This window comes from Thalia democratica, chromosome 3 (assembly GCF_965202585.1).
Source record: "Thalia democratica chromosome 3, ktThaDemo2.hap1.1, whole genome shotgun sequence".
Classification (NCBI taxonomy): domain Eukaryota; kingdom Metazoa; phylum Chordata; class Thaliacea; order Salpida; family Salpidae; genus Thalia; species Thalia democratica.
In genome coordinates this window covers 48526554-48543400 of record NC_139167.1, presented here as the reverse complement: position 1 = coordinate 48543400, position 16847 = coordinate 48526554, and the positions used below count along the sequence as shown (strand labels likewise).

Here is a 16847-nt window from a genome sequence, read left to right as displayed (position 1 = left end):
TTTATATTGATGAAATGTTTTAAATGTATTATTTTGTTTAAAACATTGAGTTGAAAATAACTATCATTTGACCAAACAAGACAACAAGTTTCTTATAAAAGTTTATTTTTTTAAAGTGCCCTATTTTTTGATAAGTTTTGTATACTCACTAAAAATCTATGTTGTCCTTAAATTTTAAACAATTAACTTTAAAGTTTTGTAAAATCTTTGCGTTATGTATATAGAGTTTTCCTACACTAATGACGTTTCAAAATTCTGAAAATCTCAGGATAACTATAAATATTTATGATTTAAAAAAACTTAAGCTGAATAAGGATAGTTCTGTTTTTTATAAAAAACTGAGTAAAGTTTTAAAATTTATAAATCTATCAGTATATATAATGTTTTCCTTTATCTTGAATGAGACTTAGTTGATTCAGTTTCAATACTTTGTTAGTTATATAACTAATTATGTTCTAAAACTAGATTTTTATTTATTGTGAAGTGGTTATTTAATTGTTTTCTATCCTTGTAGCTAGCTCTTCACTAATCTTAAAATATAACATCATAATTTTTTTTAAACTTTATAACAATATATATCATGATTTGAATTTATGTTAAACAGATAGTAGTTAAAAATATATATTCAAAGAAGTATTTTACGTTTATTGAACTACAAAAGAAACGCTCAAAAAGTTTGTTCTAAGGACCTGGTGCACAAAAAAAACTTTCAGTTATCAAGTCAAACACCAGAACAGTTTAATGTCATGTCCAGGACTAAGTGGTAATATTAAAAGTAGTCAATTAAATTAATAAAATAATAAACTTATTTTTATTATATACAAAATTAAGGCCATAGGGGGGGGTCCACTTTGTTTTTTACAACTTGATCTTATTTTGTAGAATTTAATCTGAGCTATCAGACACTTTTAACTGCTTAAAAAAACTCGAAGTAATTTTTGAGATATAAGCAATCAAAGAAAGGGCATTCAATAGGTTCCTTATGGAAGGCGAAAACTAAAAATGCAAAAAAAGACTATTTCACTAAAAATCTATCTTCTCCTTCATTTTTCGAGTAATCTTTCTCAAATTTTTACAGAATGTGTATCATTAAACTTTAAAGAGATCTATTGTAGGAATTTTTTTAATTTTGAGTAAAAAAAAAAATATTGTCAAAAAACTACCCTTTTTTTTAGTTTTTTGTGGATAAAATTTTTATTTTTCAAAATTTCAAAAATTCCAACATTCAGTTTCTTCAAAATATTAAAAGGAACATTTCCTGAAAATTTGAAGTCCCTAGGTCAAAAAATGAAGGAGGAGATAGGTTTTTAGTGAATTTTAAAATTTCCGAGAAAATTGACCCCGAAGAATTTGCGGTCCATACGTTTATATTGGAAAATTTTTACAAAAAGTTAAATATCTCAAAAGTTAAATGATATTTTTGAATTCTGTAAAAACTGGCTTATAGTTTGTACTTTAAGCTTTCATATAAAAGCCAAAGTTAATTTTAGTAAAAAAAAATGTTGGACCCCCCCCTATGGCCTTAACTACTATGGTTACAACAATTTATACAAAAATTTTAAAATATATCATGGATTTAAATTTTAAATGTTGAATATTCAAAAACAGTATTTCTCATTAGTTTAGTAACCATCAAAGAAGCATATATATGGCTTTTCTTTTTATTGTTTAGAAGGTAAATGAACATGATGTTTAAGTAGTTTGCACCAGAAAATTTTTCAAAGTATAAAAAGAAAACTCAACATGACTCAGAATAGTTAAGTGCTTTAAGTTAAGTGAATAATTGTTGTAGATATTACAGCTGTACAGTATACCTCTTTAAAAATTGTCAGTGGAAGCTAATAACTTTGCTTGTTTCAGGGTAGATTATAATTTCTTATTATTATGTTAAGATTAAACTTCACACAGAAGAACAATTCCTTAAAAAGTGTAGAAGTCTATATCTTTAATTGTCTTTTTTGGCCCTATTTTTTGATCATATCCTTCCAAAAAGAACATATTGAGTTATATGTCTTTGTACTCTTATAAATCAAAACCTAATAAGAATTTCAAAAACACATGTTTTATTTATATACCATTTGCAACTTAATATCAATAAATTGTTCATTTTGTTTTATATTTTATTACACAATTTTTTTTTTCAAATTCCATTTAAAATTAATCACTTTAGAATGAAACTCGTATAGTTTTGAAAAGCTTTGTGTAATAAAATATAAAACAAAATGAATAATCTATTGATATTCAGTTGCAAATGGTATATAAATACGTTCAAAAACCTTCCTATAATAGTACATGTTTTTTGTTATTTAATTTCTGTTTTTAATTATTTTATATTTTAAATTTTGTCCTAATACTTGAAAATAATTATAAATACTTATTATTATTTATAACTACTAAATACTACTAATTACAAGATTGCCAAAAAACCTGGAATTTGAGAAATTTTGTTAAAAGACTGGAGTTTTGAACAATAATCACTAAAAACCTATAGTTTTAAACAATTTTTACATGTTTACATGAAGATATATAGATAATTTTTTGTTATCATTATTTTTTTTTTAACAAAAAAAAAACATTTTAAATAGCTTTTCAGTTTATTTTAAATATTATTGTATTTAAGACAGTTTTCTACCTTAAACTTCTTTTTATGCTAAAAATAAACCCTAAATCTTGTACTTTTTAAAACTTTGAAGAAATTTCTTAAAATCATTTGGCAACCCTTTAAATAAAAATTTATCTAAGCATATATAGTGTTTTAGATCATTGTTTATTTGTACTTAAGCAGTGAAACTTAGTTGTACTAAATAAGCATAATTGATTCATAATAATAAATTCATAATAAACCTATGTTGTTTAATTCAGCTCACCGTTTGTGTTAGAGCACTATAAGTTTTAGTCCAGTTAAGGACTTTTGTAGTATAAATTATAGTTTAAAGAAAAATTTTGTTTTCAATTATTATATTTCAGTTTTAAACTATAAACAGATTGTTAAACATGAATTATGTTTTTGTCAGAAAATTAGATTTAGTAAATCACAATGAGTTCAAAAGACAATTCAATGGAAAAGATTATGGGATTTGGAAATTTTGGAAAGAAAAGTAGAAAATTTGATTTTAATAAAATTTTTGAAGAAACAAGAAGGAATGCTCAAGAAAGAAGCAAATCAAATCTTGAAAAAATTATGCCAGAAAAGTTAAATACTTCAACAACAAAAGACTCTTTTCCAAACATTAAATTAGAAGATAGCTCAAGTGAAGATGATTCAGTTGGACCACTGCCAAAAAATACTGTCAAACAACAGAAAAAAAGTCTTGTAAAAAGTACCCTCACACAACATAAAAATAATCTTGACACCGATAGTGATAGCTCTGAAGTAGAAGATGAAGAAGTAATAGATCCCTACTTTGTACCATCAACCCATGAAATAGTTTTGAGCCATGGAGTTAAGCCAGTTCAAGCTTTGGCTGTTGAACCATCTGGTTCAAGATTAGTTACCAGTGCTCTTGATTTTGATATGAAGTACTGGGATTTTGCAGGAATGGACAAATCTTGTCAATCATTTCGTGAGCTTACTCCATGTGAATGTCATAACCCTGTACAACTACAGTTTAATTGCACTGGAGAGCACATACTTGTTTGCGCAGCCAATGCTCAAGCAAAAGTTTATGATAGAGATGGCTATGAAAAACTAGAGTGTGTTAAAGGGGACCAATATTTAACTGACATGTTTAGAACAACAGGTCATAAAACAGTGCTAAATGGTGGCACCTTTCATCCACAGATAAGAAGTGAGTTTTTAACTTGTTCTAATGATGGAACTGTTAGAACTTGGGATATGAAAGATCAAGGTAAAAAATGTAGGTCAATATGGAAGTGTAAAGACAAATCTGGGAGAAGAACTCAGCCAACTTGTTGTACATATAGTAGAGATGGTAAACAGGTAGCTGCTGCCTGTAACGATGGTTCATTAATGTTTTTTGATGCAAAGAGAACTAAAACCAATCCCACTACAGTAATAAAATCAGCTCACACACATGGATCAGAAACATCTTCAATAGAATATTGTGCAGATCGTTTTCATCTTTGCACAAGAGGTGGAGATGATACAGTTAAACTTTGGGATGTGAGAAAACTTAAAGACCCAGTTGCAACTGCAACAGACTTACTTAATGAGTCTTCTGTTTTAAATTGCACTTTTAGTCCAAACACAAAAATGCTTGTAACTGGAGTTTCTGTACCAAGAAATGCTGAGGGTAAACAAGGAAAATTAATATTTTTAGACAAAACAAACCTTGAAGTAGTGAATGAGTTGGCTTTATCTGAGGGAAGTGTTTTAAAAACAGTTTGGAATGACAGAATAAATCAAATATTTGCAACAACTTCTACTGGAGACATTCATGTACTGTATGATGTTGACAAAAGTATTAAAGGGGCTAAGCTATGTGTTGTTAAAAAAAGGAAAAAGATAAATCAGGTTGAAATGATGGTAAGAAGAAAAGTTATTACTCCATACTCATTACCGCTTTACAGAGAAGACAGGGAACGAAGTACAAAAAAACAAATGGAAAAAGACCGCAAAGATCATGTTAAATCACACAGACCTCAACCTCCACTTAATAGCAGAGGAGGTGCAGGAGGAAGAATAAAAGCTCATGGCAGCACATTAGCCTCATTTGTAATGAAGAGTATTGCAAAAGACAAGTTTGATGATAGCAACCCTCGTGAAGCAATTTTAAGGCATGCTGAAGAGGCTGCTGCTGCACCTCAGTACGTGTCACATGCTTACAAAGAAACACAACCCAATACCATTTTTGAAGAAGAAGAATCGAGTGAAGATGAAGATGCTCACATTATAATTGGTGCAAATAAAAGACCAGATAACTCTGGAGAGCCTTCTTCTAAGCGTTCTAAGCACTAATATATTTTTTTAAAACAAATCATTGTTATGCACTGATTAAATTAATTTATTAAGTTTTTCTTTTCTTTTTTCAAATCAGTTTTTCAAAATATAATATTAATACTGGCTATTCTTGTAGTAAATTTTTATTTAGATAATATATAGTGAACTAAACTAGCAAAACTAAATACTTGTTTTTAAAAACACTTCTATATTTTACTAGGTTTTTATAAGATTTTTGTAGTTTGGTATGACAAAAGTCACAAAACGAATTGCAAAAGAGAGTAGAAACAATTTGAAGAAAAGTCGTGTCCCTAACAAACACTTTCTTCTAGAACCTTTCAATTTTGTCTGGTTGGTTTTGATTATTTTTGAAAAAAAAGTTTTTTTTAACAGATTTTTCCAAATTTTTCAAAGATTAAGATTAGATTGAGATAGTTTTAAAAACACTGCTAAAAACTGTAGAAGATATGTTTTGGTAAAATAATCTTTTTTTATCAAGTAAAATTGGTTTGTGCTTTCCAAAAAGGAACTTATAAAACTCTTAGTTTTGATTGCTTATATCTCAAAAACTGCTTTGAATTTTTAAACACGTAAAAATTACTGGTAGCTTAGTTATTTGTTTTAAATAAAAATTTTGAAAAGATTACATTAATAATAAAAAAAAGACAAGTAATTAAATTTTTGTAAGAGTAAACTTTCATACTAAAAAATGTTTTTTTAAGGTTCTGTGTTTAGGTATGAACTTAGTCAATTTAAAGTTTTCTGCTATAATTAGTTTTTTATTGTTTTAACGATTAAAAATTTTCTTTTAATACTATGAATTAGTTTAATTTTGATATCAGTAGTATTTTATAATTATGAAATTATTAATTTATTTATATTTTAAAAGTGTCACATGATTAAGACAATAAATATTGTAATTATGTTTTAATGTGATATCAAATGTAGCGTTGATTGAAAATTTTAAAATAATTACTTTTATCATCTTGATCACCTATTTTTTTTATTTTTATTACATTCAAAAATACTATCACAGGCCTCAGTTAGACAAAGGAGCAGCATCTTTCATCCTCAGTCAATTTGCTAAGTAAGATTGTAGCTATGCAAGTTTTTATCACTAAATAACATTAAGTAACAATTAAATACCTGCGTTTGTAACTATCTATGTTAAAATTGTTTTAATTTTTAATAAAACAATTTATTGACTTCAAATTTTGTTCAAATTGTTTCACAATGAAAGTTTAAATTTAACTTTGATCAGTTTTTAGTCATTTAATTTTTAAAACTTATTTATTTCAGGTATATATCAAGTGTTTCAGAAAAATTTGAAACTAATAAATCAAACAAAAGAATCAAACTTGTCCAGTCTTTTCTTAAGTAAGTATAATATTTGAAATATTTATTAAATTGTATTTAGATTTAATTGTGCTATAAATTACTCATACATACAGCTTTTGTTTTATATGTTTACGTTATTTTTTATCTGAAGAAATGGTAAACTTTTGGTTTGCAAACTGTTATTACTCTCAGATTATTTTTAGAAGTAAGCAACGAGTTATGCATTTAAAGCAAAAACTAGCTTAAACAACAATTAAAACTTTTGATAATTAGATGTTTTTTTTTTGAATATGGTGCTTTTTTTGTAAAATGTTTCTGAATAATGTAGATAAAACTATGCACTTTTTGATAATAATCTTATTGTTAATAATTTTTTTTATTATTGTTGTATAATCTAGTTTTATGTTTATAACCTGATATTATAAAACAAGTACTTATTTATTTATACATGTTTATTTCAAATTTGATTTGAAGTTTAAACGCTTAGTAAAGACCATCTAGTTATGAATTGAGTTTAAAATTTTAAATAATACTCAATATTAGTAAAATAAATATATTTACGGTTTCGTAGTTATATTTTACCTATAAAGTTAATTACACCATACATTAATTGTTGCAGATTTTTATCTTAAATCTTGTTGCTGTTGAATGTATATATATTATTTACCTGATGGTAAAATGTTTTAAACGATTGCAATTTCGAAATTTGAAATAATTAATTTGTTCAATATATTTTTTGCTTACATTAGTTTGGTATTGGAGTTATTACAAAGAGCATACAGGTGTTATTTTCTAATTCTAAAATCATATTGTTTATAATGGTTAAATAGTTTGTTGAGTATATAGTTAAGATATATGTTTCTTATTAATAACATGATATTTTAAGTAATTAAGAATATATAATTAAAATTCTTACGGTTATTTAACATTTAGACTAGATAGCTACGCATCAAATAAAAAAAAGGTTTTATCTTTGAGTCTGTTTTATGCTAATGTTATCTATTTATATCTTCACTAAAGTTACTAAACAACGTTTGTAATGTTTTAATATTTAAGTTTTTAATAAAATTACAAGTATATATCTTGTATAATTATATATTTTATATAAATTGAGCAGGTCATTATAAATCTACATAAAAAAATACTGGCCGTAAAACTGACAATGGTAGTACTATCTTTGTTTACTAGCTATTTTGATAAGGTATTATTAGTATTGTTTTGATTTTTTACAGTAATTTTCTAAAAAAGTTTTCTGTCTACTAATGTTTTTACTCTCTTTTTTTTTGTAGATTTTCCTTATTCTTAAAAGAAATCTATTTATAAGCAGTTAATAAAGTAATAGTTAAGAGTTATTTTATAAAAAAAATATTTTAAATTTAAATTTTTTAAATATGTTCACAAATTAAAAACATCTAGACTTTTTGTACTTAATTCGAAAGCTAAAGTTTGAAGCAGCTTAAAACTACACATTTTGACCAGGGTTCAACATGCGTAGCTTTGCGGCATTACTGTATTTAAACTAAGTACTGTTGAAAAAAAAGCATATTTGTGTTTTTTAAAAGTAGTTTAAATTACTTGTTTTGTTTATCTAAAAGAAAAATATATAGAAAATGAATATAATAAATTATCGATAAACCATCAGAAGATAAATATAATTTCCAATTAAAACTAAAATAGAATTAACAATAAATTACTAAGTTAATTTTTTTTCCCCTAGCGAATATTGAGTTATTTATTTAATTTTTAGTTGTAATAATACTAGTTTTAAATAGCTTTGTATATTTTTTTGTTAATTTTTTTATTTAACAATACAACACATCAAGTTTAAGTAATTAAATACATGCTCTGTAGTGAACTAGAGCTATTTTTACTCAAGTTATTTTAATACCCACTTGAAAGTTTGTTTCGATTTCAATTTAGCCGCTTATTAAGTTGTTCAAAACTGTGCACTAAAATGTATTCGCTAAAATTTCCTTCGTCTTTTCTTTCACGCTAAAAGCTTTTTTGTTACGAGCAAAATGTTCGACACCAAACACAAGTGCTCTTTGTAAATATTTGTATATTAAGTTTTATGCGTTGACTTTTCCAATATTTTCTCAGGCTGGAATATACAACGTTTTTGTTGTGTTGTTTGTTAGTGATTAGTAAAATATAATACTAATAAATTGTTTTTGTCTAAATATAATTTTTATTTTGTTTGTTGACTTGATGTTTTATTGAAATAACCAATTAAGAAAGATACAACAATAATTGTATTTTTGTTAATTGTTTTGTAAATTGTTTTTTATAGTATATATCGTTTGAACTATAAATAGTTATTTTATTACTTATGTAATATATTTTAATATTTTAAACGTATAAAAATTTACATTTTGAAACTTACAAACAAGTCAACAATTTTACAGGAAGCAACTGGTGTTTGGAGTGCAGCAAGTCACCAAGGAATTAGAACGCGGCAACTTATCACTAGTTTTCGTGTGCAAGTCGGCCAGCGACATCGTTACCCGCCACCTCATCGCCCTATCAGCCCTCAAGCAAGTTCCAAGCGCGGGAATCCACGACCTTTCCGTCAAACTCGCGCCAATTCTCGGTTTTAAGTCGCTTATTACTTTCGCCGTTCGCAAGGAAGCCATCGACGAGGGGATTATCAAAGTCTGCGAAAGCGTCAAAGACAAGCTAAAACCCATAAACTATCCCTGGCAAACACAGGAGTACGTTACTGCAAGAGTAAAAGTAACCAAGGTAGCCGAAAAATAAATGAAAGGCGAAATGACTTCTGAAACTGCCGAAAGCTCTTCTTCTTCCTCGCCTTCTGCCTGTGACACGCGCAGACGAGTCAAGCTTTACACGTTGAACAACTCCCGCCAGTGGGACGACCGCGGCACAGGCCATGTGCGCGCGGTTTGCAACAACGAAAACGAACAGGTATATTCAATTACATTTATTGATGAAGAAATGAAAAATATTTATTCAATTAAACTTTACCTTTTTTTTATATCATTATTACCATATAAACTTTTAGTTACGTTCAAACTTTTCATTGCAGGGACAAGTACTGTTGGTTGTGAGGGCAGAAGTAAACGGAGATGTTCTACTAGAGTCGAAAATTCAATCAGACACAGCATACCAGAAACAACAGGAAACATTAATAGTTTGGTCTGAAACTGAAAGTTCAGACTTGGCGCTCAGCTTTCAGGAAAAAACAGGATGCGACGAAATATGGGAAAAAATTTGCCAAGTATGTTGTGTTTCCTAACTTTTTAAATTGATTAATTTTCCTGAACATTTTACCTCAATAAATATTTTATTTGTTTACATATCATTTTATATTTTAAATATCCACTTGCATATTAACTATTTCATGTACTTACATTTGTTTTATACAAACAGGTCCAAGGAAAGGATCCGTCTGTCGACATCACCCAAGATATGCCGGGGGATGAAGACGAGGACGACGACGACCTGCAGGGATCCATGAACGACCACAACACCTCCTCCTCCCCCTTTGACCTGCCCAAGTGCGAGATCGGAAAGATGGAGGAAATTCACGACACTTTCTCCTACTCCATGAGGTCACCGCCCGGCCGCGAGAACCTGGCCAAAGCCATCGAAGAAACCGACTACATTCCCAAGCTGCTCGACCTCTTCTCTCAAATGGAAGACCTCGAGGACACTGAGAACTTGAAGCGGATGTTCGATTGTATCAAGTACACTTTTATGCTTAACAAAACTGTTTTGTTTGAAGTTTTAGTATCTGAGGACAATGTCATGAAAGTCATCGGCTGCCTCGAGTACGACCCTCAGCACAATCAACCGAGGCAGCATCGTCAGTATTTGGAGAAAGAAGTGACTTTTAAGGAGGTTTTTCCAATCACTAACGTTGAGCTGCGCAAGAAAATTCACCAGACTTTCAAGTTGCAGTACATTCAAGACGTTGTGTTGCCAACTCCTTCGGTTTTTGATGAAAATATGCTATCCACTTTGGCATCTGTAATTTTTTTTAACAAAGTAAGTGCGAAAAATTTTACTTATCAGTGTTTTAAATATTTTAAATTTAAATGCCTATTTCAATTGCTAACATTATATTAATTTAAAATCTATAAATATTCGGTTTAATTTTCTAGATATGTATTCTTAAACTTTGACAGGTCTTAATAAAAATTAAAAACAAATTAAGTAGTTCCTCTTTTGCTGTTTTTATTTACAACTTCCAGTATTAGAAGACAGATTCAAAAAATAATAAATTAAAATAAAGTAAAACTAATAAATTAGTTTTAGATAAATGTCAGCAATATTTCTAACAAAGTAAAATTATAAATGAATATTTTTAAAGTATCCATTAGTTTTTTAGTAGTAAAAATATTTAAATATTAGGTTAAAGCAGATTTAACACTGGAATAAATTTAAATTGAATACTAATATATTTAAAAATATAATTTATTACAAAATTTACAGTTACTCAGTTTTACCGCAAAACGTAAAATATTTATTAATCTTATACTTGTCTAAAAAGTATCGATATAATTTTCTTTCAGAAGTTTTAAAAATAGCTTTTTTTATTTTTAATTGAAATTAAAAAAAATTACGGTGAATTTTAAATAAAGTTTCTGACTAAAAAAACTAAGAAGTACTTTTTCTAAAATACCAATTAAAAGGTTGTTTTTATAATTTTAAAAACTCTAGTAAAACAAGTTAGATAATAAATGTAGTATTATTCGAATTTAAAACGTATGGTTAAGCAAACACTTAGCACGTTCACATTGTAAAATACAAATGTAACATTTTTATTCAATTGTTTCTAGAATTTTTTAAAGTTAAAATTGTTTGCTAACCTGTTTTTGTAATGATAACCGAAAGTCTGTGCGATCCTAAACCTTTTTTTTTGCAAGTTTGAAATACTGCTCTACGCATTGTTTTATACGTAAAATAAATGGTCATGAGATTTACAATTTAATCCAAGGTTATAAAACTGCTCTTTTGGAAAAGTTTTTATCGTAAATTCTGAAATACTTGCTTAAACTTAAAAAATGTGTTAATCTTTTAACCCACAGTTGTTAATCTTTTTATCTCCGTATATTCCTTTATTTACATAATACTTCATATTTTATCTTATATTAATATTATCTTATTCTATTAACTACTTAATTAAAGCTTAAACTTTTAATTATACTAATCTATTAATAATGAAAAGTAAAATTTAAGTTAAAACATATACAAACTGTCTTCTTGCATGCACAAGGTTGCCTTCTTTGTAAATGCACTTTAAATTAAACCTATCTCCTTCATTCACTGACAAGTTTCCTTCAATATTCACATTTGTTGGTAAACTTTGTAATATGAAGTTATTTTTTATTTTACAAATTTCATTTTGTTTCTCAACACATGAGTGCTACATGTAGTGTTACTTCTTAAATATTTTATTAACTTTGTACAGTTATTAAGTATTGTTTCAAAATAGATAATAAATAATTGCTATTTAATTTCATTTTAAGTAGTAAAAGTTATCTATTAAGTCCGATGACGCTTTTTCGTACAGAAAAAATATTTATCTAAGAATTGTTAACAAGTAAACTAATTTTAGATTGATTTGTCATGTTACTTAGTTTATGTTTAATACAACAAATGCATTATTTTTACCTATTTATTTTATACTTTTGAGTGTCTAAAAATAAGGTTAAGCCTTTTAAACAATTCAGAAAGACAAAAAAAACATTTCCTTGATTTTTGGAATATTAGTGTGAATCTTAAAATAGTTTGTTTTTTGGAAATCAATATTTTTCGGATAAAAAATGTTTTTTATAAGTTTGAAATAATAATAGTATTGTGATATTCTTTTAAACTATTTTTTAAGTTGTTTATTCAATATCATTATAAATAAATAAAAATTAAAAGCTCGTTTTGTTTATAAATTACTGTTTTTTTAATATTTGGAAAAAAAAAATATCAGTAAAGTAAAAACTTATTAACTTATTTTCATAAATTTTATTATTTTCTCAGAAATTTATCACTAGTCCAGTTTTTTTATTAAAACATCGAATACGTTTTTAAATCCAACAGTATAAAGTTACTAGTTTATTTATACTTTTATTTTTTACAAGGTTTACAATGTTCCTGAAAATTTATACACGGAATTACACAAATGATTACAGGAGTATTTATAATTTCAATAAAAAAAATTTTTCAATGTACAAAAATAGTTGATAACTGCCTTTATCATTAAGTAGACTGTACTTGAAATAAAAACGGCTTACAACTAATTATTTAGTTAATTTTAGTATATCAACTTGGACTTTAAAACAAGTTAAATATAGTGTTCATAAAAGAAAAATTCTGACAGGTGGAAATCGTCTCGCTGGTGCAGGAAGACACGCAGCTCCTTCCCAATCTCTTCAAAGAAATCACCAACGACTCGATAAGCGACGAGCGGCGCTGCGAACTCGCCGGTTTCCTCCGCGAACTCTGCACTCTCTCGCAAACGTTGCAGCCCCCGCCCAAGGACGAGTACTTCAAAAACCTCAATCGCCTCGGCCTGCTCCCCTCGATAGAGCATTTGTTCGGTTGCGAGGACTCCAAGTCGCACCGCATCGCAATAGACATCTTCCAGCACTGCGTCGAGCACTCGCCCACGATGGTTAGGGAGTTCTGCAAGAAGGAGATGCAGAGGGAAAACTCGAGCTCCGAGTCGGAGGAAGACGCGTTTCTCATAAACATGGTCATCGAAAGGATGATCTGCGATCCGGACCAGGAGCTGAGCGGTGCCATGCAACTCAACGGGCTGCTGAGGATCTTGTTGGACCCAGAGAACATGATGGGCAAGACAAGTGAGAAGGCTGAATTTTTGACGCTCTTCTACCGGTACTGCATGCACGTGCTGATGGCACCGCTCCTAGCGAACACGGCGACGGAAAGCGGTCCTTCCAAGGACGATTACCAAACTTGCAACATACTCAGTCTCATTTTAGACTTAGTCACGTTCTCCGTGGAAAACCACCAGTACCACGTCAAGCACTACATTCAGAATAAAGACCTGCTCAGGCGAGTCTTAGTCTTGCTCAAGTCCAAGCACCGGTTTTTGGTCTTAGCCGCGCTGAGGTTCATGAGAAAGATAGTCGGCCGCAACGACGACTTCTACAACCGCTACATCATCAAGGGCGACCTGTTTAAGCCGGTGGTCGATCAGCTGTTCAAGTCGGGCAGCTCGTACAACCTCATTAACTCAGCCATCCTGGAAATGTTCGAGTTTGTGCAGCAGGAGAAGCCCCGAGGCTTGATTTCCTACATTGTGCAGCAGCACTTCGACGTCTTGGACCGCATTGAGTACGTGAAGACGTTCAAGAAATTGAAGACCACCTACGACCAGCAGCAGGACCGCAGCATGCTCAACCAATTGAACAGCAGCCGCTCGTCAGTCGGCACCTCCGACACCCTCTCCCCGTACGCCGGGCTCAACCACCGCCGCTTCCCAAACAACCACCGAAGGGACAACTCGTCGATGGACGAGGAAGAGGAGATGTGGTTCGACCGGGACGACAACGCCAACGACGACGACGAAAAATCGCTCGACTTGGACGTTCAGGCGAAGGACGACTGCGACCCGCCGACCAAAATGTCCATCGACTCTTCGGTTTTCGAAGACTCGCCTCCCGCCGGCAGCAAGGACAAGATTTTCCAGCGCCAGCCGAACACAGTCTTTTCGAGCTTGGAGCCGAAAAAGCACATTTCGATCAACATCGCCTCGTTGAAGAAATCGAACGGCAAAAGCGAAGAACAGAAACCCTCGACTCTGGCGACAGTTAAGAAGATTGGCAGCTTGGTCGACTATTCCGACGACGATGACACGGACGAGGAGGAGGAAGAGAAGAGCAAGGAAGTGACAAGTGCTAAGCAGTCCTCACCCGACAGCACCACCCCGCCAACCATCGACCAGCTGTTTGCTCAAGACTCGAGCAACAATAAGCAGGCAGGCAAGTTCAACGAAAGTCAGGACGGTCAGGAAGAAGTTTCTTCGACGACAGGCTCCATAAGCAGCGACAATGCGGACAGAAATTCAGAAGAGCCGAAAGTCGAAGCTTCCGAAGCGAAAAACACCGATTCAACCTCAAAAACGGAACCCGCGGACAATTTGAGCGACGCAACGCCGTTGTCGGAAAAATCTGTCTCGATTTCAACCATCATCACGACGAGTAACACAACAGAAAGCGAAGAACCTGTGAGAAAAAAAGCGAGGATGTCGATAGAAGTTGTGGAAGAGAACAACAAGAGTTGAATTTAAAAGGTTCTCCGATAATAAAAAAGGAGTTTTTAATTGAATGAACACAACCTTGATGCTTTGAACGTTAGATTTAATAATTGGGTGACGTCAAGAGTCGGCTGAAATTTTTCATAGTCAGATTTTTAGGTTTAAATTCTGTGTTATACATTGGTTGTCGAAACTTTAAAGGCTTGTTAAATTCTCTAACATATAAATTTTAGAAAAGGTATCGTATTTTTGTCTAGTTAAAAGTTAAAACGTCACTAGGGTAATTTGAGTTGAAATTCTTTTTCTAAATTTGACAATCTTCAAACTATTTATTATTAATTTTACCGCCTTCAACAAGTAAAAACAACTATCCAACAATAGTGTACGTTTCCACTTAAATATTTCAATATAAATTTGTAAATTTTATTTTATTCGTTAGGCAGTGTATTTTTTACTTTGTTTTCAAAACCCTTTTCCATTCTTGATATTCTTCCTTTATGTGCGCTGTTTCCAATAAATAATTATTCTGCGCATAACGTTTTATTTTTATGCGTTATTTGTTTTAATAATGTAAAAATATTTTCGCTTTTTAGATGTTGCTTTCATTAAAATATGTTGTTTTATATCTTGCTTAGATTTTTCATTTCTATTTTTCAATATTTGAACATAGCTTAATTAAACTTAATGAATGACTCTTATAATATTAAAAAAGCACATCTATAAAGTATTATTTCTCACAAAATTTTGTTTTAATTAACTCATATCAATAGATTTAAAAAATAAATTATTTCCTTACAAATTAGTTTTCATGCAAAATACAACTTTAATAAGAGTTTGTCGACCACTAATTTAGATAATAAAACTAAAATCGCAAGCAGACAACAGCTTAATTCTAGCAGTTAGTAGAACATCATTAAACAAAACACATAATTAGCAAAGTTGCAAGTATGTACAGTTAAACAATATTTAAAAACCAAACAGATTGTCGGCTAATTAAGCTGTGTAAGTGTTTGTCTACAAAAACTAATATTTTGCTTGATATTTCATCTGCACGGCGCGCAAAAGCTCTTTTGCGCCAACGCGTGGGCAAAATGCGACGCCGGAGTGGGAAAATTTAATTAAACTGCTGTCTCTTTGGTTTTCTTCTCTTTACAACGCGCGCTTCTCTCAACGCTACATTGTCGCTTGTTTTTGCGTTTTAATTTTCATCACACTCTTTTTTGAGCCGAAACGTCGCTTTTCTTGAGTTCTTGTTTGTTTTTATTATGCCCACGTCTATGATGTGATCCAGCCAAATATTCTTTTATCGCTTTCATAAGTAAATGTTTCCAAACAAAAATTGGTTAACTTTTGTTCTCGTTTTCACATAACATGCTAAATTATTTTGCTATTAAAGTCCGTTTTTAATGTTAGTTGTACATTTTGAAACAAAAACTTAAACTTTCATTATTATTAATTTCGACATATGTTTATAACATTATTATTATTTTAATTTTTACAATACGTATAAAGCTTAACCTTAGATGTTCTTGAGTAACTAAGATATTAAATGGTTCTATTTTTTTGATGGTAGTTAACTTAAGCTTTTTTTAGATTGTTTATAACAAATGCTCGCTATTGCTAAAAACTTATAATTAAATCAAGGTTTGTTAACGAAACTTCTGTAACTTATTGCATCAAAACGATTTGAACAATAGTAGTCAAAAGATGTTTTTTTAACATGTTGTTTTAAAACCTTAACTAAAAACACATGTGTATATTATCGTAAACTTAATGGCATTGTTTCTATAAAATTCATAAAACAGTTCACAGCCAGCTTACTACAACTTATCAAGCTTTCATAAACGGAATAAGTCATTAATAAATTTTTTCTTTAAGTAGGTCGCAAGCATAAACTTTTGAAATTTATTACAACTGAAAAGTTGACAGGTATCAGTAGTTCTACTATGATATACTACTATTTAAAGTAGTTCTCCAATCTTATAGGGCTTATAGAATGAATTTGGTAAGGCTTTTATTACTACGGTTTTTATTAAGTCACATTTAAATTTTTCTAGCAGTTTTTTTTTATATAAAAAAAATATTTCTAAAATCTTGAATAAGTTGCTTCTTTAAAAACAAACATGGTAAATTAATTATACTGGAAAACATTTTGCTGCTTATTTGAATGTATAAAAAAGTTTTTTTTTAAGTCCAACGGTTACTACATAACAAAAGTTTATAACAAGCCACATTTGAATTACATGGATAAATATAAAGTCTTTTTTTTAATAACTTAAAATATATTAAGTTTTTTTTTACATAATGTGAACAAAAAGTTATTTTTGTTAGTAGACTCACTCTTTTTTTTTAACTAAAATTGATGCTATA

At 29.9% G+C, this 16847-nt stretch overlaps 3 protein-coding genes across 3 annotated transcripts; all 3 read left to right on the top strand.

The window, feature by feature from the left end:
* The first annotated feature begins 2999 nt into the window (after positions 1–2999).
* Positions 3000–5120, top strand: LOC145831964 (WD repeat-containing protein 70-like). The gene has a single exon (XM_082939321.1). The coding sequence runs from the start codon at positions 3038–3040 to the stop codon at positions 4916–4918; it is 1881 nt and encodes a 626-aa protein (XP_082795447.1). The 5' UTR covers positions 3000–3037; the 3' UTR covers positions 4919–5120.
* LOC145831965 (ribonuclease P protein subunit p38-like) lies at positions 5118–8995 on the top strand. Its single transcript, XM_082939322.1, has 4 exons — positions 5118–5251; positions 5937–5987; positions 6200–6277; positions 8644–8995. Exons 1-4 carry the CDS (start codon positions 5148–5150, stop codon positions 8993–8995), a joined length of 585 nt encoding a protein of 194 aa, XP_082795448.1. The 5' UTR covers positions 5118–5147.
* LOC145831963 (serine/threonine-protein phosphatase 4 regulatory subunit 3A-like) lies at positions 8992–15198 on the top strand. The gene is made up of 4 exons (XM_082939320.1): positions 8992–9163; positions 9285–9476; positions 9629–10246; positions 12576–15198. Exons 1-4 carry the CDS (start codon positions 8996–8998, stop codon positions 14502–14504), a joined length of 2907 nt encoding a protein of 968 aa, XP_082795446.1. The 5' UTR covers positions 8992–8995; the 3' UTR covers positions 14505–15198.
* The last annotated feature ends 1649 nt before the right edge of the window (positions 15199–16847 follow it).

Bases quoted from the DNA above. Each gene is read 5' to 3' on its own strand.
- LOC145831963 (XM_082939320.1), top strand. From the start codon at position 8,996: ATGAAAGGCGAAATGACTTCTGAAACTGCCGAAAGCTCTTCTTCTTCC. The intron at 9,164-9,284 runs GTATATTCAATT...TTTTCATTGCAG, and splicing joins GCAACAACGAAAACGAACAG to GGACAAGTACTGTTGGTTGT. The intron at 9,477-9,628 runs GTATGTTGTGTT...TTATACAAACAG, and splicing joins TATGGGAAAAAATTTGCCAA to GTCCAAGGAAAGGATCCGTC.
- LOC145831964 (XM_082939321.1), top strand. From the start codon at position 3,038: ATGAGTTCAAAAGACAATTCAATGGAAAAGATTATGGGATTTGGAAAT.
- LOC145831965 (XM_082939322.1), top strand. From the start codon at position 5,148: ATGACAAAAGTCACAAAACGAATTGCAAAAGAGAGTAGAAACAATTTG. The intron at 5,252-5,936 runs GTTGGTTTTGAT...ATACTATCACAG, and splicing joins GAACCTTTCAATTTTGTCTG to GCCTCAGTTAGACAAAGGAG. The intron at 5,988-6,199 runs GTAAGATTGTAG...TATTTATTTCAG, and splicing joins ATCCTCAGTCAATTTGCTAA to GTATATATCAAGTGTTTCAG.